Source organism: Ictidomys tridecemlineatus, chromosome 12, assembly GCF_052094955.1.
Source record: "Ictidomys tridecemlineatus isolate mIctTri1 chromosome 12, mIctTri1.hap1, whole genome shotgun sequence".
In the NCBI taxonomy this organism is placed as follows: Eukaryota; Metazoa; Chordata; class Mammalia; order Rodentia; family Sciuridae; genus Ictidomys; species Ictidomys tridecemlineatus.
In genome coordinates, this window is record NC_135488.1 from 77,923,607 (window position 1) to 77,947,051 (window position 23,445).

Here is a 23,445-nt window from a genome sequence, read left to right on the forward strand (position 1 = left end):
ACAGAAATGTAAATGTGGTGCCTGATGGCGGTATATGATCTCAAGGACAAAAATTACATGTTAAGCACAGGAAAGAAAGAAACCTTAGGACACTGATGACAACATAATACCACTGTGCCAGCCCCTACCTTCTACTTGTTTTGATATGGGAATGAGAAAAAAACAAAGAGCCTCCTGTTTGGTTAAGATACCTGGACTGGATTTCCATTTTATATACAGCAAAATGTTATCCTAAATGATACATCTTAATATTATTTTTATGAAATTTTTAAAATTGTTTTTTCCTTGTAGATGGACACAATACCTCTATTTTACTTATTTATTTTTATGTGGTGCTGAAGATTGAACACAGGTGCTCTACCAAGGGCTATAAGCCCAGCCCGGAATAAAAATTTTAATCACCAACTGTTCCATGTTCTATTCTTATACACGGAAGATACAAAAGCAATACATATGATCTGCGCTTTCCAAAAGTTATCAACTGAAGAAAAATATGCAAAATTATTAATGCAAGTTGAATTGTAATTTATTTAATAAGAATTTACTGAACATATGTCTATACATGCAACACACCAGCAGATCATAATGGAATGAAATTAGAAATCAATGACAAGATAAAAAACAGAAACCACTCTAACACCTGGAGATTAAATAATACTCTTTTGAATGATAAATGGATAGCAGAAGAAATCAGGAGAAATTTTTAAAAAAATCCTAAAAACCAATAAGAATGGTGATATAACATATCAAAATCTCTAGGACAGAGTTCTAACAGGAAAGTTTATAGTACTGGGTTCTTACATAAAATGGAAAGATATCAAATAAATAATCCAACATTATACCACTAGGCCCTAGAAAAAGAACAAACTAACACCAAAATTCATAAAAGACAGAAATAATCAAAATCAGAGCTAAGCTTAATGAATTTTAGCATAAAAGAACAATACAAAGGATCAATAAAACAAAGAGTTCATTCTTTGAGAGGATAAACAAGATTGATAAACCCTTAGCCAAACTAATCAAAGAAAGAGAGAAAACCCAAATAAAAAAATTAAAAAGGAAAAATGAAATATTACGGGAGATACTACTGAAATCCAGAAGATTATTAGAAACTATTTTGAAAATTTATACTCCAATAAACTGGAAAATCTATAAGATATTGACATATGACCTATCCAAATCGAACTATGAAGATATAGAAAACTTAAAACAGATTATTATCAAGTAATGAAAGTGAAAAAGATATTAAATGTTTTCTAACAAAGAAAAGTGAGGACCAGACAGATTCTAAGGTGAATTCCAACAGACCTTTAAAGAAGAGCTAATGCCAATCCTTGTCAAATTATTCCAAGAAAGAGAAACAAAGAGAACGTTTCCAAATTCACTCTGTGAAGCCAATATCACCCTGATATCAAAATCAGACAAAGCCATATCAAAGAAAAAAAAATTTCAGGTCAATATCCTTGACGAAAATAAATGCAAAACTTCTTAATAAAATATTGGCAAATTGAATTAAAAACACATTAAGAAGATACTGCATGATCAAGAGGGTTTCATCCTAGGGGTGCAAGGTTGGTTTAACACATGCAAATCAACAGATGGAATTCATCACATAGAATTAAGGACAAGAATCACATGGTTATCTCAATAGATGCAGAAAAAGCATTTGCCAGCACCCATTCATGTTTAAAACACTAAAGAAATCAGGGATAAAAGGAACTTACCTCAACGTTGTAAAGAGTACATAAAACAAACCCAAGGCCAACATCATACTGAATGGAGAAAAACAAAGTGTTTCCTCTAAAAACAAGAACAAGGCAAAGATGTCCACTCTCACCACTCCTATTCAACATAATCCTTGAAACTTGAAACTCTAGCCAGAGTCATCAAGTAGAGAAAGAAATAAAAGGGATGTAAATAGAAAAAGAAGAAGTCAAATTATCTGTTTGCTGATGATATCATCTTATATTTAAAAGACCCAAAACTCTACCAGAAGACTTTTAGAGCTGATAAACAAATTTAGTGAAGTAGCAGAATACAAGATCAAAATACATAAATCAATCACTTTCTTATACTCCAATAACAAATTTGCTAAAAATGATCAGGAAAACTATCCCAATCCCAATAACCTAAAAAACAACAACAACAAAAAAAAAAACTTTGGAATCAATCTAACAAAGAAGGTGAAATACATCTATAATAAAAACTATTACAACACTGAAGGAAGAAACTGAAGACTTTAGAAGATAGAAAGACCTCCTATGTTCTTGAATAGGCAGAATTAACAATGTGAAATGGCCACACCACCAAAAGAGTTATACAGCATTAATGCAATCCCCATTGAAATACCAGTGACATTCTTCACAGGACTAGAAAAAAACAAGCCAGGCCCAGTGGTGCATGCCTGTAATCCCAGAAGCCCAGGAGGCTGAGACAGGAGGATCAAGAGTTCAAATTCAGCTTCAGCAACTTAGCAAGGCCCTAAGCAACTAAGTAAGACCTTGTCTCTATTAAATAATCTATTAAAAAGGGCTGGGTATATGGGTTAGGTGTTAAGCATCCCTAGGTTCAATCCCCAGTACAAAAAAAAAAAAAAAGAAAAGAAAAGAAAACCTAGAAAAAAAAAAGTTCTAAAATTCATTAAAGAATAAGAGACACAGAATAGCAAAGCAATCCTGAGCAAAAAGAGCAATGCTGGAGACTTCACAATACCAGACCTCAAATTATGCTACAGAGCTATAGTAACAAAAACAGCACAGTACTGGCACCAAAACAGACATGAAGACCAATAGAATAGAAGACACAAAGACAAATCCACATAGATACAGGCATCTGATATTCGATAAAGGTGCCAAAACATATACTGAAAAAAGGACAGCCTTTTTAACAAATGGTGCTGGGGAAACTGGATATCCACATATAGAAGAATAAAATTTTATCTCTATCTCTCACAATGCACCAAAGTCAACTCAAAGTGGATCAAAGACCTAGGAATTACACCACAAACTCTGTAACTGCTAGAAGAAAATGTAGGCTCAACACTCCAACATATTGGCACAGGCACCAACTTTCTTAACAAAACTCTTAACGTGCAAGAAATAAAAATGAGACTCAGTGGGATGGTATCCAAGAGGACCCTATAGAATGGGAGAAGATCTCTGCCACCTGCTCCGCAGGGGATCAATATCCAGAACATGCAAAGAACTCAAAAAACTTAACACACACACAACAAATAACCCAATTAGTAAATGGGTAAAAGAACTAAACAGCTATTTCTCAAAAGAAGAAATATAAACGGCCAATAAATAAGTGAAAAAATGTTCAACATCCCTAGAAATCAGGAAAATGCAAATAAAAACTACATTGAGATTTCATCTCACTCCAGTCAGAATGGCAATTACCAAGAATACAAATAATAATAAATGCTGATGAGGATGTGGGGGAAAGGTGTGTGTGTATGTGTGTGTGTGTATATATATATATATATACATACATACATAGTTGGTAAGACTGCAAATCAATGCAACCACTCTGGAAAGCAGTATGGAAATTCCTCAAAAAATTAGGAATGGAATCACCATCTGACCCAGCTATCCCAGTCCTTGGTATACGTCCAAAAGATTTAAAATTAGCATACTATAGGGATATAGCCACATCAAGATGTATAACAGCACATTTCACAATAACCAAGTCCTGGAACCATTATAGGTGCCCATCAATAGATAAATAGATAAAGAAAATACTGTAGATATACACAATGGAGTATTACTCAGCAATAAAGAAGAATGAAATTAGGGCTTTTGCTGGTAAATGGAAGGAACTGCAGACCATCATGCTAAGTGAAATAAGCCAGACCCAGGAAGTCAAAGATTGAATATATTTTCTGATATGAAGAAGCTAGACCAAAATAAGGGGAGAAGAAGAGAAAGAAAAAAGAAAAAGAAAAGGGATGAAGGGAAATTCCATGAAAATAGAAAGGAGATCAGTAGAGTAGGAAAAGGGGATGACAGGGAAGGATGAGGGACAGGAAAAGGGAAGATCTGTGTAATGCATAAGACCTAAGTTTCCTATGGACATATATGAATCCACCACAGTAGATTTCACCCTCATGTATATTCACAAGGCATTAATTAAAAAAAAAAAAACCTATAAGTGAGAAATCAGCACAGCAGACGTCAGGGAACAGAGAGAGGGAGGAGGAAGGAAAGGAGAAGTACTGGAGACTGAGCTAGAGCAAATTATATTCCCTGCTTGTCTAATTATGTCAAAATGAACCCCAACGGTATGTATAACTAAAATAATTATTTTCACATATAAAATGTATACCTAAGTATTATGGGGTGCTTCCAGTTTTCTAAGACATTATATTCCTACTTAAATATTTACATCACATTGTTCAATTAAAAGTGTGAATGAATATATGCCAAAACATGATTAGCATCGAACTAGAGATGGTATTATAATGGGCATTTTTCTTTTTATTTATGATTATAGACAATTGAAATTTTCTTCTCTGCATAAACTTTTAGAATAATTTTGTACAGGAATATATTCTTTTTTGTCAAAATGAAATAAACCTACCAAAATGTGTTTGGCTACTGTGCAGCTGCAGATTACACAACTACTTTGTAAAAAGAAATTTGCTGGGGCTGGGGATGTGGCTCAAGCGGTAGCGCGCTCGCCTGGCATGCGTGCGGCCCGGGTTCGATCCTCAGCACCACATACCAACAAAGATGTTGTGTCCGCCGAGAACTGAAAAATAATATTAAAAAATTCTCTCTCCTCTTTCACTCTCTCTTTAAAAAAAAAAAAAAAAAAAAATTTGCTGACCCAACGCAGAATTGACTAATGGGGAGTTCACAGTAGCTCCTCTGTTTCACATCCTTGCTGCCTGGGTCACATGGAATAAGCTACGTGTGAAAATTCAGAAATAAAGTCATTTGCTTTTATTCTTTAGTGCTATCACCCCTATTTTGATGCTGAGAGCTGGGGAACAGATAGGGAAGACTGCAAGACAGACCACTACAAATGATCATTTCATGGTTCTTCCAGCCCCAGTAAAGTATAGGGAAATCTCAGTCTGTTGTGCAGGACAAAGGAAAGTCTGAGGTCCTAGGATGACAGGTAAACCTCAACTAAAACTGAAAAGCAAAACAAAGTACAAATCCATACACAATTTGATATGTGATCTATGATGACTGTTTCCTGCAATGTAACAGGCACACTGGTTATCCAAAGATCACGCTCATCATTAGTACATTAGGCAAAGGAAAAACAAATTTTCCAAAAGATTTTTTTTTTGCATCTCCAAAAGTAAATAAAACCTGAGGCAATGAGATCTATAGAACAAAGTCTCCAGCTTCAAATGGGAAACAATCCAAATTTGCCTCTGTAGAAAACAAAACAAAAACTAATACCATTATACTATAAGTAACCTATATTCATTCATTCTTCATCTGTTTATTCTTTTATTTAGCTACAATAAACACTTTTTATGTGCAAAACACTGCAGCAAGCAATAGCTGGAAATTGCAATCATCTCTGATCTAATGCAAACATGTTATGCTCCTGATCTGATTGAAATTCTGCCCCTAATAATTTTTTCTGCTAGAAATAAACTGGGGGAAGAGAAAAAAAAAGCAGAGTTCCTGACATCATGAAAAGTATAGGTTTGTTCTATTTGAATTTTCAAGCACTGATTGTATCCTATACTGATTGTCAATTAGGATAGAAATAATGAATCTTAAAGTTGCATAATAAAGCAGGGACAGTAATGCAATACATCGAGGTATTTAAAACACAGATCAATCAGGAAAACTTTGGTGAGTCCATTGCTATTCTTTGTGTTCCAATAACATATAATCAGTAATACATGAAAATTTGAACAACATAACTCTCAAAGTAAAATAAAATAGGAATTATATACTCAAACATAAAACTAACAATACTGACCATAACCAGGATAGAAAAGACACCAAATCTGAATTGAGCTTCCCAATTATTCTTTCAGCCAAGCTAAGTAGGTTAGATCAGAGTGATGAGCAGATCAGATCAATAAATCAAAAATTTACAGCACTGCATTACAGTTTCTCTCCTAAAGCCAAGGACATATCAAAATTATATGTATTTCATATGTCAGGCTCATAGCAGAGCTAATATCTTTATAGTTCTTATACTTTAATAGAATTTAGAATTGTAAAACTATCTACAAGATTATTTAGAGAGACAGAAATTTGGATTTGGAGACTGAGTCTTTTTTTCACCATCAGGAAACTGTTAGGTTTCTACGTTGGGTTTTTAGTCTATGGCAGCATTTCTCAAACTAAGGTTTATAAATCAGTTTTAAAGCTTTTCAAGCCCTGCGCAGTAGCACAATGCCTGTAATCCCAGCATCTCGGCACGCTGAGACAGGAGGGTCATGAGTTCAAAGCCAGCTTCAGCAATGCCAAGGCGCTAAGCAACTCAGTGAGACCCTGTCTCTAAATAAGATACAAAAAAGGGCTGAGGATGTGGCTCAGTGGTCGAGTGCCCCTGAGTTCAATCCCCGGTACCAAAAAAAAAAAAAAAAAAAAAAAGCTCTTCAAATTCTTAATGATATTTTTTAAAATTACTTTGGTTTTAATTTTTGTGATAATATAAAAACTTTAATGCCAGTTTACATCTTTGGATGGACCCCATGATATTTTTGTGCAGAAGTTTGTATATACCATTGAGTTTATGTCAACTGACATCATGAAAAGGTGTATGATTTAAAAGCCCCAAAGTCCAAATAAGCAGAAAGTGGAAGAACCAGTGTCAACTTTGTCTACCTGAGTTCTACAATGTATTGGAAATAAGCAAAAAAGCACACAAAAAAAGAATTTTCTATTCCTGATCCTAGCAGCAACTGTGTTTGTTTAATGACACCTGTTTAACAAAGCTGTTGATTAGACTGGCTTTCCCTTCAAGTGGTGATGCTTTAGAGAGTTACGGAGGAATACCTCTTTAATGTGCTATTCCGGGAGTACTCCAGTGGAATTTGGTTAAAGATGAGGCCTAATTAACCTAACTTCCAATCCGAGACTTAAAGGTATTAATATTGTCTTGAATAACATGCGAGTGGGCATTTGTTGGATAAATATTATCAGAACTCAAAAACAGAAACAGATGATCCAAAGAACAAGACTTAGAATGGACATCTTTCTACTATAACCCCTGCAAATCAACAACTCTTTTAGCCAAGTACCCATGCTAGTAAATCAATGTGGATTGAGCTGAGTTACAGTGCTGTTCATTTGAATTGTGATGGCTTTGTAGTTTTATTTATATTTAATTTGAAAATTTGCTTTAGTTTTATGTTGTTTAGATTAACATATCTAATCATAAAATTATATGTAGTTCGATGTTTGTGCATATGAAGTAACATAATAAGCAGTGTAAGTAAATTAAAATAAAAATAACTTCAGTCAACACTAGAATTCCATAGGAATTTTATTTTTCTTCAAGAGCATGTGATACATTCCCTAACTCAGGAAGCCCTGCTATGTTGCCTGCATTAGTTTTATCAAGGATTTAAGAGAAATGGAGCACAGAACCATGGTTCTCTGTTAGCTTAAACTTTATTTCTTGATTTCACAGTAAGTTTCTCTGTGTCCTTGCTTTACTCGCCAGATTCACAGACCAAAGTAGCAGATACAGGGTGGAGATGGCCAGAGTGGAAGGACACCATCAGGAAAAAGGATCCTTTTTGAAGCATTATACTCAAATGTACTTGCTTTCATTTTTGTCTCAAACTAAACTGTTTCTGAAGAGACAGAATGGCGTCAATGCCTGTCACCACTGGGAGGCTTAATATAAATGTTTGTCAAACGAAGGAATGAACCTTGCCAGGTCATTTTCTCAACTCATGTTATTCTAGTTCAGTTCAAAGAAAAGGCATTGGAACAATATCTTAATATTATTTTAACTGTATAAAAATACTGTATAAGAAATGTATACAATCTATTGTAAGAATCTATAAGGCTAAACCTTTAGAGGAAACTCTGAATGATAACAAATAGTTCTAGGATGGTATGAATAGTATATTCAAATTTTCTAGGGAAAATAAAATGAGGAATTTTTTGTTCCCTTTCCATAAAAATCATTAACTATAAAACAATGGATATACCAACCCAAAACAAGAGTCAAAGGGCCGATATGAAATTGAAATAAGCACCACATTGAAAAAAAGCAGTGTTACTTTGCTTAAAATACTTAAATATTAAAAAATGCATGGCAAATGTTTTTTTAAAATCTAATAGTTCAAAAAAATGAAAACATTCCGTACTTCCTCCCCCTCCCAATATCATATTTTAAGAAAACACTTTTTTTTTTCAGTTTCTGGGTGGTACTAACCTAAAAGCCAGCAAACATTCCAAGCTTCATTCTTAAGAACTGATGAAATACATCTGCAAAAATAAACAGTTTGAAAAAGCTGAGCATGCCAAAAAAAAAAAAAAAAAAGGTAAGGGCAAAAAAGCATTTTTATCATTTCTCATTACTTTTCTTTAATAAAAGAGAAACAGTAAAATTAAAAATATATATATATATGAGGAATTACCCCAGTGAACAAAACTGCACATAGACACACACACAATTCCAGAATAGGGTGTGAGGACATAATTTGACAAATGACTAATCCCATGAAATTTGATTTGAGACATAGAATATTGCTCAATATTACATGTAAATAAGAATTTTCCTTCTTACTTTTCTCTGTAACTGGGATCTATGCTGAGCCCTGGAAAAAAAAAAAAAAACATTCCCCTTTCTTCCAAAGTCTAAACACAATTTCTTATCAGCAGGCTGTCTAATGAGTTAAGTCAATCACTAAGCCACTATTTCAATGTGTGCTCCTGCAGCAAAGAGTCATTGGAATTAAGAAAATCATTTCTGTTGTATCCTGCTATTCTGAACAAAAACTAATTTCCTGCCCAACCATGGGGGTCACATGATGCCATGTTAATGGAAAGTCATGGAGAGATCAAACTCCTGACGATGAAAAGAAACACACATAATAAACTTCCATTTACCATTTGAAGGAAGTTTGCTTCAGCATACTATAATAACCCTAGAAAAGAAATATATAGCTGAAGTCGTAAAGTGAAAAAAAAGAAATGCATGATAATATGTTATTAACATCAGGATCAGAACTGAACAAACCAGAGAGAAAAAGAAAGAGAAAGGGAAAGAGGAAACCCCATTAGGATTATAGAAAGAAAAACAACTAAAAAGATTAATTGAACTGTAGGAGAACCAAGTTTTTGAGACAAAAGAAAAAACAATTAACGGGTGAGTAACTAGAAGATTCCCAACTGGATTGTGTGGGTCAGAGGAAAAGCAAGCTTAACATTTCCTTGAGCTGGAGGCATGCACAAACCACATGAGGACCATAACCAGAGATACCCTTTACGGATCTGTGTGAGGTCCTGGAACATTCTGTGTTGTAACAATTTTAAGATTGCAGAAACTACACACAAGAGCCAGCTGATTAGTCTCTCTTGTCTGCATTTCAGCCACTATTCTAAGTATGCATTTGAAATTGCCCAATATTGAACCTGAAAGCTAAGTTTCAAAGAACAAACTAGAACAATACCATTAGCAAAAATCAATTAAAAATGTTATGAAAAAAATCCAACCCATAAGAATTATGGTTCATGGTTTATGTTCCATTCACTCAACTTTGGAGTACTAAGATATAACTTGGCATCTTTATTACTGAAGAGTTGTAGAAATCACTGAGTTCAAGTTAACCAAAACCTAGCTACCATTAGCTTTCATTTGATTCATGACTACACTGACAAAATATATGCAAGTAATGATAAATTTTATATGTCAATTTGGTTAGATTTGACATTCAACTGTTTGGTCTTACTGTAGTCTAGATATTTCTATAAAGGCATTTTTTAGATGTGATTAACATTTATAATCAGTTGGTATGAAGAAAAGTAAATAGTAAGGAATCAGCCAATCAATCGAAGACCATAGGGGCAAAGACTGAAGCTTTTGAGAGAAGAAGGAATTCTGCCTCTGGATGGCAACACAGAAATTTCACCTGAGTTTTCTGCCTTTAGACTCAAGAAAGTAACATAAAATTTTATCTGACATTCTAGTTTGCCAACCTGCTCTTTGACTTTCAATTTGCCAATCCCCACAATCACACAAACAATTAAAATCTCTCTTCATACACACATGTAATGAGTGAGTATGCATAAAATATGTATGTATACACACTCATACACATGCATACACACACATACTACTATTGGTTCTGCTTCCCTGGAGAATCCTGATTAAGAATGATATTGACCAAATTATATTTGTTAAGTTGTGTGCATGTACAAATATGTAATAATAAAACCCACTATCATATATAATTATAATGTGCCAATAAAAATGGAAAAAAATTAAAATTTTAAAAATATTTTAAAAGAGAACTGATTAATACAATGTCTAAGATCACAACAAAAATTAAACTTATTGCATTTATCCTAACACTGTAAAAATTTTATAACTTCAGAAAAAAAAATGGCTGCTGTCAAATTTTACCAATTTTCAAACCACTTAAAGAACCTATGTGAAACAATATGGATAGAACCTATGTATGTTCCCTATATGATTTATAGGTTTCATTACATATATTAAGAGTTTAAAACAGATTGCACCCCCTACAGGGGAACATTCAGTCTGCATTTTTAAATTATTGGAGCAAGTGAATTTTATTTGTGCTACAATAACTGAAACCACCACAAAGAGGATTAGATGGAACTAAAATGAAATTGATTGACACACGGGCTCCAGGGAAACAAAAAGAGACACCAATGCCATGTAGAGTTTATAAAATGGTAATAGTCCCTGGGTATAAATAAAGACTATCACTTGTGAAAACTGAATCTTAAAGTCTGTCAAAGCATGGAGGACAAATTATTTGTTTCCTTTTTTTTGGGGGGGGGTGGAGAGGTACTGGAGATTGAACTCAGTGGTCAACCACTAAGCCACATACCCAGCCCTTTTTTTAATTTTATTTTATTAAGAGGCAGGGTCTCACTGAGTTGCTTAGGGCTTCACTAAGTTACTGAGGCTGACTTTGAGCTTGTGATCCTCCTGCCTCAGTCTCCCAAGCTGCTAGGATTACAGGCATGCACTACAGTGACCAGCTTGTTTTCAAAGTGCCTTTTGAAATTCATTAGATTTGAATTGAGTGTAATAGAAATATCATTTGCTACACGGGTTTCCATCCTCATATCAAATCAAGTAGACTTTAAGCTAAAGTCAATCAAAAGGGATAAAGAAGGACACTACATACTACTCAAGGGAACCATATACCAACAAGACTTAACAATTATAAATATGCCTCAAACAATGGAGCATCTATGTTCATCAAACAACTCAGGTTCAAAAGTCAAATAGATCACAACAGAGTAATTTTGGGTGACTTTAACATACCTCTTTCATCACTAGATGGATCTTCCAAACAAAAGCTGAACAAAGAATCTATAGAACTCAATAATAAAATCAATAACTTAGACTTAACTGACATATGTAGAATATTTCATCCTTCAACTAGAGAATAAACCTTTCTTCTCAGCAGCACATGGATTCTTCCCTAAATTAGATCATATATTATACCACAAAGTAACTCTTAGCAAATATAAAAAAGTAGAGATACTACCCTGGATTCCATCAGAACATAATGGAATGAAATTAGAAATCAATGATAAAATAAGAAATAAAAGCTACTCCATCACCTGGAAACTAAATAATATGCTACTGAATGAACAATGGGTTGCAGAAGACATCAAAGAGAAGATTTAAAAAATTTTAGAGGTGAATGAAAACACAGATACAACACAATGAAATCTCTGGGACACTATGAAGGCAGTTCTAAGAGGAAAGTTCATTGCATGGAATTCATTCCTTAAAAGAAGAAAAAGTCAACAAATAAATGACTTAACATTACCTCTCAAAGCCCTAGAAAAAAGAAGAACAAATCTACAGCAAAAGCAGTAGAAGACAGGAAATAATTAAAATCAGAGCTGAAATCAATAAAATTGAAACAAAAGGAACAATTGAAAAAATTGACAGAACAAAAAGTTGATTCTTGGAAAAAATAAATAAAATTGATAGACCTTTAGCCATGCTAACAAAGAAAAGGAGAGAGAAAACTCAAATTACTAACATATGTGATAAAAAAGGAAATATCATGACAGACACTACAGAAACACAGAATATAATTAGAAATTATTTTGAAAACTTGTACTCCAATAAAATAGAAAAAAAAATCAATGGCATCGACAAATTTCTAGAGTCATATAATTTGCCCAAATCGAATCAAAATGATATACACAATTTAAACAAATCGATTTCAAGTGACGAAATAGAAGACGCCATCAAAACTCTACCAACCAAGAAAAGCCCAGAACTGGATGGGTACACGGCTAAGTTCTATAAGACCTTTAAAGAAGAAATAATTCCAATACTCTCCAATTTACTTCAGGAAATAGAAAAAGAGGGAGCACTTCCAAACTCATTCTATGAGGCCAATATCACCCTGATTCCAAAACCAGGCAACGACACATCAAAGAAAGAAAACTTTAGACCAATATCTCTAATGAACATAGATGCAAAAATTCTCAATAAAATTCTGGCAAATCAAATACAAAAACATATCAAAAAGATTGTGGACCATGATCAAGTGGGATTTATCCCAGGGATGCAAGGTTGGTTCAACATATGGAAATCAATAAATGTAATTCATCACATATTAGATAGACTTAAAGATAAGATCATCTAATAGATGCAGAAAAAGCATTTGACAAAATACAGCACCCCTTTATGTTCAAAACATTAGAAAAACTAGGGACAAAAGGAATATATCTCAACATTGTAAAGGCTACCAACAGTAAGCCTCAGGCCAACATCATTCTAAATGGAGAAAAATTGAAGGCATTCCCTCTAAAAACTGGAACAAAACAGGGATGCCCTCTTTCACCATTTCTATTCAATATAGTTCTTGAAACACTGGCCAGAGCAATTAGACAGAAATTAAAGGGATACGTATAGGAAAAGAAGAACTTAATTTAGCACTATTTGCTGACGATATGATTCTATACCTAGAAGACCCAAAAAACTCCACCAGAAAAGTTCTAGAACTAATAGATAAATTCAGCAAAGTAGCAGGATATAAAATCAACACCCACAAATCAAAGGCATTTCTGTATATCAGTGACAAAATCCTCTGAGAAGGAAATGAGGAAAACTACCCCATTCACAATAACCTCAAAAAAAAAAAAAAAAGATACCTGGGAATCAACTTAATGAAAGAGGTGAAAGATCTATACAATGAAAACTACAGAACCCTAAAGAGAGAAATCAAAGAAAACCTTAGAAGATGGAAAGATCAACCTTGCTCTTGGATAGGCAGAATTAATATTACCAAAATGACCATACTACCAAAAGCACTATACAGATTTAATGCAGTTCTAATCAAAATCCCAACGACATTCCTCCTAGAAATATAAAAAGCAATCATGAAATTCATCTAGAAAAAGAAGAGACCCAGAATAGCTAAAGCAATCCTTAGCAGGAAGAGTGAAGCAGGTGGCATCACTATACCAGACCTTAAACTATAGTATAGGGAAATAGTAACAAAAACAGCATGGTATTGGCACCAAAAAGACTGGTAGACCAATGGTACAGAAGAGAGGACACAGAGACTAACCCACAAAATTATAATTATCTTATATTAGACAAAGTTGCCAAAAATATGCACTGGAGAAAAGAGCATCTTCAACAAATGGTGCTGGGAAAACTGGAAATCCATATGAAACAAAATGAAATTAAACCCTATCTCTCACCATGCACAAAACTTAACTCAAAATGGATCAAGGACCTAGGAATTAAACCAGAGACTCTGCATCTAATAGAAGAAAAAGTAGGCCCTAATCTTCATCATGTGAGATTATGCCCCTACTTCCTTAATAAGACTCCTATAGAGTAAGAATTAAAACCAAGAATCAATAAATGGGATGGACTCAAAGAAGAAATAATTCCAATACTCTCCAGACTAAATCGGTCTGTGGCTGGTGCTGTACTGTGTACTACGGGACTCTAACACTCAGCCTCCCTTACAAAAGCAGCATCTTTAGTTAAAGGAGCTAATAAGGCTAACAGAAGAGAAAAGTTTCTTCTCAGCAAAAGAAACAATCTGTGAGGTGAACAGAGAGCTTACATCCTGGGATCAAATTTTTACCCCTCACACATCAGATAGAGCACTAATATCTAGGGTATATAAAGAACTCAAAAAGCTAAGTACTGAAAAAACAAATAACCCAATCAATAAATGGGCCAAGGACCTGAAGAGACACTTCTCAGAAGATGATACACAATCAATCAACAAATATATATATATATAAAAAGTTCATCATCACTAGCAATTAGAGAAATGAAAATCAAAACTACTGTAAGATTTCATCTCACTCCAATCAGAATGGCAGCTATTATGAAGACAAACAACAATAAGTGTTGGGAGAGAAAAGGCACACTCATACATTGCTGGTGGGACTGCAAACTGGTGCAGCCAATATGGAAAGCAATATGGAGATTCCTTTGAAAACTGGAAACGGGACCACCGTTTAACCCAGCTCTCCCTCTCCTTGGTCTATACCCAAAGGACTTAAAGACAGCATACTACAGGGACACAGCCACAACAATGTTTACAGCAGCACAATTCACAATAAACTGTGGAACCAACCTAGATGCCCTTCAATAGATGATGGATAAAAAAAATGTGGCATATATACACAATGGGACAAAAGAACAAACAAAAATTAAAACGTTTAAGGGAATACATACAAAGAATAGCTACAAAAACTCGTGGGGGAAGGTAGAGGTGCCTAAAAGAAACCAAATTCTGTAGCTTAAGTTTCAACAGAGGAAGTGAAATAAGTGGTTAGCATTGTAAACCAAACAAGTAAACGGAGAGATGAAGGAAATAAACTATCATATCACAAAACAAGAATTACAAAGAAATATAAAGCACTGGTGAAAATATAAGAGGTGTGGAGGACAGATTCAATATGCAAATGCCAGGATTTCCAGAAAGAGAACACAGTAGAGGCAATGATCAAACAGCAAACTCTGAAGTGAAGGGAAAAAAATTGAGTTTTCAGATCAAAGGACCACAAAAAATGTCAGGCAGTTGTAATGGGGGGTCAGGAGTGGGGGCCGGGGAGAGACAGCTTCCTGACATACCATGGTGAAGTATAGCTTGAAGACAGGAGGAAACGTGTACTTAAAAAAATTAAATGTTCTCCTATTTGCATTTAAATTTGGGATTGTATACTATCAGATGAATTATAAAAGTCACACTGATAATTTTAAACTTTAATTATCTTTTCTTAAAATGGCATTAGACAGCAAATTAAAACAAACAATGACAAGTTGATAGGAAGATTGTGACAAGATGAAAGGACGAAAAGGAAAAGCTTTCTATTTTAGTATCTTTAATGGCACTCTCCCCCAACCCCTGCCTTTTGAACAGAGGTCCTCCATTTCCATCTGCACTGAGCCCCACACATGATGTCGCTGGCCCTGCCAGAACCAGTAGGACAGGCTCCTTCCTAACTGTCTCCCAACCCACCTCCTTTCTCTAAGGCAGCCACAGTGCTCTTTTTAAATCCTCAGTGGATCCTGTGAACCCTGCTTAAAACCCTTCAATGAACAGACAACAGAACCCAGAACAAAATGTGAACTTCTGGCCCCAGGCCTGAACCTTCCCATCCAAACCCCTATCTGGACCTCCTCTTTCTCACAACCCTCCACTCTACCGGCCGCCTTTTAATGGTTCCTAAAGAAGTTTGTTCCTGACCCAGGGTCTTTGCTCAGCTAAACCCTCTGCCTAGAATTATTTTACCCCAGATCTTTGTTCTGCTGGCTCCTTCTTTCCATTTGGGTCTCAGCTCACAGATAATCATGTAGGAAGGCCTTCCATGACCACCTCATCTAAAGAAGGGGTGTCCTAAGCCCCTCTGTCATACAGCCTTTGCCTTACCTTCTCAGAACTGTCACTGCTATCAGATAATAATTTAGTATCTCTTGATTGATTAATTGGTTCCCAAGATTACAAGCTCTTCAAAAATTGAATCTGTGTATATGGCTCACCACTTTTATCAATAAATGGCAGGGGGAAGCCAATGCCCTTGCGGGTATCTAATGGGGACTGGGAGTCCATGGATAAGTTCCCCAGCTTCTTCCTGACCTAGCAAGTGCGGGAGGGAAATCATACTGAGATGTATTTTTCATGGTTCCTCAGAGACAGTAGCCCTGGGGCCTCTGTGGTAACCAGCTCCTAGTTCAATATCAACTATGTTGGCTTTTCTTCCTTCCTGTTTCATTCTCCTCCCTCATTCTGCTTCCCGGAATCACCACCCAAACTGCCCATTCCCAAGACTAAACCTCTAAGCCTCACTTTCCTCATCTGTCAGATGTAAGTTCTCACTACGGTGTCCAGCACACTGTAAAAATTCAACCAATGCTACTTTGTTAATAACCCCAAGGGTCAGTGGACACTTAGTTAAACTATGTTGGTATACTTTTACCAGAAAACAACAGACAATTCCAATGAATATCAGGCTATGGTCTAGCATAGTGGCTCTCAACTAGGAACAATTTTGTTCCCCTGGAAACATGTGGCGATGTGTGGAGATAATTTTCGTGACCACACTGGTGGAAGTAAGAGATGTTGCTAAGCTGGGTGTAGTGGCACACACACACCTGTAATCCCAGCAACTCAGCAGGCTAAAGCAGGAAGATTACAAGTTAGAGGCCAACCTCAACAATTTAGCAAGACCCTATCTCAAAATTAAAAATTAAAAAAAAAAAAACAGCTGGAGTTGTGGCTCAGTGGCAAAGCACCCCTGGGTTCAATCCCCAGTAAGAAGAAGAAAAAGAAGAAGAAGAGGAGGAGGAGGAAGAGGAGGAGGAGGAGGAGGAGGAGGAGGAGGAGGAGGAGGAGGAGGAGGAGGAAAGAAAAGAAAAAAAGAGATGTTGCTTTATAAACATCCTACATTGCTCAGAATAAGCCTGATGACACATATTATCTAACCTTAAATGTCAACAGTACCAAGGTTGAGAAACCCTGTGTAGAACAATATCCTGATTATGATAGGAGCTTCATAAATATTTATTTAATGTAATTCATTAAACCTTTAAAAAATTTTTAAAAATCACACCAGAAGAAGAAAATTCAGTTTTGGCTGAATGTCTGTTCATACTGAATGCCAGAATGGAGCCATATAAATCATATCTCCATGGTTCATTTTGAAAAAAGGAAAAATCTTAAAGGTAGGATAAATAGCAAGCCACACCAGCCATATTGCAACTGTAAGATGAGCTGGAGAACAGAGTCTGGGATCCCTGTGAGTACAGACTGTCATACAATCCATGAACTGCCTATCTCCAGACTTCTCAAGAGCAAAACAAACCTCAGTGGGTTCAGTTAGTAATTACTTTGGTTTTCTGTGACATTAAGTTAAATCTATTTCTAACACTTGCTTAACATTTACAAACCACAGTCATAAAAGATGACTATATGTCAAAGGAGATATATAAAATATAATCTCTCAGTTAATTATGGCCAACAAAGAAGTCTAAGAACCTGAGATCTGTGGATTGGTCTGAACCTGACTAAATTGGTCTGTGGCTGGTGCTGTACTGTGTACTACGGGACTCTAACACTCAGCCTCCCTTACAAAAGCAGCATCTTTAGTTAAAGGGGCTAATAAGGCTAACAGAAGAGAAAAATCAACTTGTAGGCAGATGCACACCATGTTCTGTGAAGTTAAAACACTGTCACTAAAATTTATACTAAAAAGGAAAGAGTTAAACAGTTCAGCCTCTTGGTTTGGGGAGTCCCTATTCAGACCTAGATTGAGGTAGCCCCCAAAACAAGCCAAGGCACCTGACATAGTTCTCACCCTATTTCTATTTCCACTTGAATATTCATTATCAGAAAATAAAACAGCCTAAATCACAAGTTTTCACTACTGATGCCAACTCTGAATATACACGCTTTTAGTAATATCACAATCACAATAGATCATTTATTGGGTAGCATTTTTATAAGTTACAAAGGTTTACAAAAGAAGATGATTCATTCCTAATCTAAACAGTTTTCATATCTAATTAGGCTTATCAAACATTACATTTACAAGGAAATTAATTATAAATTGCAAAGCAACAGAAAAAGAAAAGTTAGCAGATTTTCCAAATAACTAAATTGAAAAAAAGAACAAAATTTAAATGCTAATAACAGTCTATGAATATGCTGGTACTTGCTGCTCAATAGATTTAATACACAGTCTGCTCATTTAGTATCATAATAATTTCGACTTCCTGATGAAAGAAAAAATTGGTAAGCACATTCATAATTGGAATAGCATGCCTCATATTTGAAAAAACAGGATCAAGCAAAAGCTTTAACTTGATAAAAGTGTGCAGTTAACTTTTCTTTTCCAATTATTGATGTCCTACTTTTTGTAGAATTGACAAAAACCAATTACACAGTGTTCCCAAAAGAAAATGTTATACTCCTGTGACCTTGGAGACAGACCTTGCTTCCAACTACCGGAAGGGGCTAAGTGGTAGAAATGCTTTGGAGAAAGAAATGACAAATCAATCACTTTACCAAGTCTTTCCACTAAGAATGAATGCAGTAGGTCCTCACATAAGGAGATATCTTTCTAGAAGTGTTGAGCATCTACCATCTTGTTTCTCTGTGGTTCCCAATTTGTGGTTCTAGAGAAATAACTCATTACTTTTAAATTTGTAAATATAGTATGCTCAAAATAACAAATCTTTACATGGTTTAACGAGGATCATTTAGCATTAAAATTAAGAACAGTTTTATTTTCATATAACAGTTCATATAAAACTATATATATATATTTTCATATAAAACTATTCATATAAACTTATTATTTCACTATAATAAGACTAAACTACAAAATTAAATTTTCAAAGGATGAAATTTTAAATGTTCAAGTTTATTTAAATAATTTTATTTAGATTTTTGCTATTCCTTAACCATAATTTGTAATGTCTTTGAATGGTAATAGATTATTTCAAATATTTTCAAGGATAAACATCTCTCTATCAAATTTCTGCAATTTATATTTTTATAAAAATGTATTCAAATTGCATTCAATTTTAATAGAATTACATTTTTTAATATTTTATGTCATTACTGTGAACACAACAAAATTAAGTAAATATATTGATTATAATAATAAAATTAGTCATTTTGCCAAAATGAAAGGAAAATAAATTTTATAAATTATGATTCACACATTATTTTATAATACCACTCATTCCAAAATGCTGACAAGTCATCAGAACACACCAACGTGCATAGTTATTAAAATTAATCATGTTATATTGTTATGGTTTAGATATGTGTTATCCCCCAAAAGATCATGTGTGAGACGATGCAAGAAGGTTTAGAGGTGCAATGATTAGAGTATGAGAGCCTTAACCCAATCAGTGAATTAATCTCCTGATAGGGATTAACTGGATGGTAACTATAAGCAAGTAGGTTACACTGGAAGAGGGGGTCCCTGACAGTATGCTTTTGGGATATATAATTTGTCCTTGTTGAAAGGAGCTGTTTTCTGATCACCATGTGAGCCATTTCCCTCTACCACACTCTTCCACCATGATGTCCTGCCTCACCTTGAGCTCCAAAGAATGGAGCCAGCTGTCTATGGACTGTGACCTCTGAAACCATGAGACCTCTAATAAACTTTTCCTCCTTCAAAATTGTTTTTCTCAGGTCTTTTAGTCACAGAAGCAAAAACACCGACTAAAACATACATATTGGGTTGGGGATGTGGTTCAAGTGGTAGCGCGCTTGCCTGGTATGCATGAGGCACTGGGTTCGATGCTCGCTACCATATAAAAATAAAGATATTGTGTCCACCTAAAGAAACTAAAAAATATTTTTACAAAACCATATATGTTACTAACTTACAGTCATAGAAACCACAGCTTTCTGCATTTTCAGCTTTGTTGCCATGGGGTATAGGACATATTTCATTTAATAGCCTATCAGCTTAACTTAAAAGTTAATTTAAAAAAAAAAAGTCAATATTTAAATATAAGGTTAGTGGGCCTCCGTTTATGAACTCAACCAGACTCTATAGTTGTTAGGGATGTACCAGGTCTGGGGTTATATGTGGCTTTATTCGTGGCTGATCTACAGAACAAGAGATGTCAGTGTGAGGTGGCTGTTGACCATCCAATCATATCCCAGTCCAGCAACTCTTGCAGGAAGCAGGCTTCATTCTCCTAGTGTTTCTTATTCATTCTGCCTAGAGTACATGCTCATCAGCTCATCATGGCACCCAGGGACTCTGGGGCCATGACCAGATGAACACCATATCATATCTACTCCTGTATCTGGGAGTTGGTATAGTGGCCAGTAAAGTCAAATCCATCTCATTGGAACACAAAGCAGCTACTGAATTGTGCAAATTTATCTTATTTGTTGAACTCCTATTAGTCCTACTTGTTTTTCTGTTGATTTTTTTGTGTGTGGGTGGAGGGGGGACTCCTAATTAGTCAATGATATAAAATGCCAAGAGGGATAATCCTTTCTCCTACTTTATAATGTTTATTCCTTCCTTGGCTTTTTTATTGTACTGTCTTGAACTCTCCAAACAATGGTGGTGATGGCAGATACTCATTTTATTCCTAGCCTAAGTTGGATTTGCCTTTAGCAGTGCATTATTAAATATTGTGGCTTCATATTGGCTTAATACTGATATTCCTTATTATTTTCCACATGAGGTCTTTCCAGAGCTAGGTAGCCAGATCTCCCCAGGCAAGTTTTGGAGAAGCTGAGTCCACACCAACATGGGCACTACCACTAAAAAAAAACAATAAGCCAGGGGGAGGGGTGACTTACACCTTGTTAAACCAACTGTTCTAAATTTAGTCACTTCAAGTTGTGTCTTTGCAAGATTAAATCCCTGCTTTGCCAGGCATATTGGCACATCCTGTAATCCCAGCGGTTTGGGAGGCTGAGGCAGGAAGATTACAAGTTCAAAGCCAGCCTCAGCAACCTAGCAAGGCCCTAAGCAACTCAGCGAGACCCTGTCTCAAAATAAAATATAAAAAGGACTGGGGATGTGGCTTAATGGTTAAGCATCCCTGAGTTCAATCCCTGGTACAAACAAACAAAAAAACCCTGCTCTGCTCCTTCCAGTCTGAAACAATCTAGAAATGAGACTGTCTTGGCAACAAATGGTCAGAAATTTTAACTTCTATTTTGTTTGTTTGTTTGTTTGTTTCCCTTGTTACTTTTAGGGAGGAATTATAGAAGTTTATGGGAAGCACATAAATTAGCACTTAAGGTTTTATAAGAGAGGGTCTATCAGATTTTAAGATTCATGACTTATGTTTTAAATGCTTTTTGCGTGTTTATTTTATTTCACAATTTTAAAAACGTTCAACACAAAATGTGCATACCAGTGGGGTGAAAGGTCGATGCTGCCGTTAGGAGGAACAGTGGTAAAAAAATGGCTTTGAGAGTCACAGCTAAATAAGATCAATAAGGAAACTCTGGCAAGGCAGAGACAGTATCTATTTTATTCACTGTTATAGCACCAGAGAAAGGCACATGGTAAGTGCTCAATAAATACTTAATGAATTAAATTGATTCAAAGATGTACAGACAGAACAGTTTCCTGAAATTAGGTGAATGGAGAATGAGTTTTACCAAATTCAGATCATATATGATTTTAAAAGAGATTAACAGGAAATTAATATTATTTAGAACCTATCAATAAAGTAATGCTTAAAATGTTAGGGTTTTCTCTGACTGAATTCCACAACTACTGTAAGTAATAGAGATTATTATGTTCTTAATGTATTTATTATATTATTTTCAACCTGTCACTATTTTCAGAAAGGTTAAGAAACTTGCACAAGGCTGGGTATGGTGGCACACACCTGTAATCCCAGTGTCTTGGGAGGCTAAGTCAGGAGGATCACGAATTCAAAGCCAGCCTCAGTAACAGAGAGGCACTAAGCAACTCAGTGAGAATCTGTCTCTAAATAAAAATACAAAAAAGGGCTGGGGATGTGCCTCAGTGGTCAAGTGCCCCTCAGTTCAATCCCCAATACCAAAGAAAAAAGAAATTTCCACAAAGTCATGAAGCTGAACTACTAGTTATCTCCTACCCCTCAAACATGTTACCAACCCCAGCCCCAATAAAATGAATATTTATCCCTGACCATGCCATCTGAAGTCTCTGCCCCATATACTCTCTTTCATGATACCATTTATTTCCTTCTAGGACTTGACACAATTCATAATTATCTTGTTTGTTTACTTGTTAATTATGTGAGTCCTCTGGCAAATAAGTGCTATGAGAAGGTGATTTTTCCAGTTATTTTTAATAGCCATATCCTGGTGCTTTGAACGTGGTAGTTCTCAATAAATAGTTATTGAATGGATGAACAAACTGACTCAAGTCCTTCCTCTAATACTAGAAGGAGATTAATCTAAGAAAGGAGATCTGTACTTATCTGTTTGTGTCCCCCCAAAATTCACATGTTGAAACCCAATCCCCAATGTGAAGTATTTGTAGGTGGGATATTTGGAGGTGTTAAGAAAAGATGGTAGAGCACTAGTGAATGGGATCGGTGCCCTTTGAAAATAAGCCCTGGAAAGCTTCATTTCCTCTTTTAACGGGAAGACACTGCAAGAAGACAGCTGTCCATAAAAAGAGAAGAAGCAGGTTTCACCAGACTGTGCATCTACTAGCACCTTGATTTTGGGCTTCCCAGCCTCCAGAATTGTGAGAATTACATTCCTGTTGTTTACAGCCACCCAGCCCATAGCACTTTATTACAGAAGCCAAACAAATATAAGACCTTACCAAGGGTCATTGAATAAGGGAGCCATTTCCATTCTCAATTCTCTTTCCTCAAAAACCTACAGTTCTCATGTGTTTTTGATTATGGTGCTATTCTTACGCAAGCTGCATGGTGATCAAACTATATTCTCTCTTAAATCCTCTCTAATAAATGCTTTGTATTTTTCCTAGAATTACAAGCACACAGAAATATGAAAGGGTCACCAAGTACGTTATACAGCATCCAAACACAGCCTCATCCAGAAAATAAAAAAGACCTTGGATTCAAGTGAAAGTGTGTTTATACCAGTTAGTTCCGTTGTTTTAAGAGCCTAGAACTTCAGACCTTAAAGTGGTGGGCTTTGGGCACAGCCTTGCTTTATTCTGCAGAAGCTCCCGAGTGCAGCCATCCAACTATCTTGAAAACATATTTCCTTAGTCTTTGTAAACACTACACAAAAGAAATCTGATGAAATAGAGCAAATCTCTTGTCGCTATTAAATAAACAATT

At 35.4% G+C, this 23,445-nt stretch overlaps 1 protein-coding gene across 2 annotated transcripts in view; it reads right to left on the reverse strand.

The window, feature by feature from the left end:
• Nucleotides 1-23,445, reverse strand: part of Acyp2 (acylphosphatase 2) — a 149,808-nt gene that overhangs the window by 71,491 nt on the left and 54,872 nt on the right. The window contains exon 4 of one of the 2 annotated variants that reach the window (XM_013357166.4): nucleotides 8,374-8,426. The exons of the other annotated variant lie outside the window; for it this stretch is intronic. Within the exon in view, the coding sequence (XP_013212620.2) occupies nucleotides 8,374-8,426 (53 nt within the window). The remainder of the gene's footprint in view (nucleotides 1-8,373; nucleotides 8,427-23,445) is intronic. 2 annotated transcript variants of the gene reach the window in all.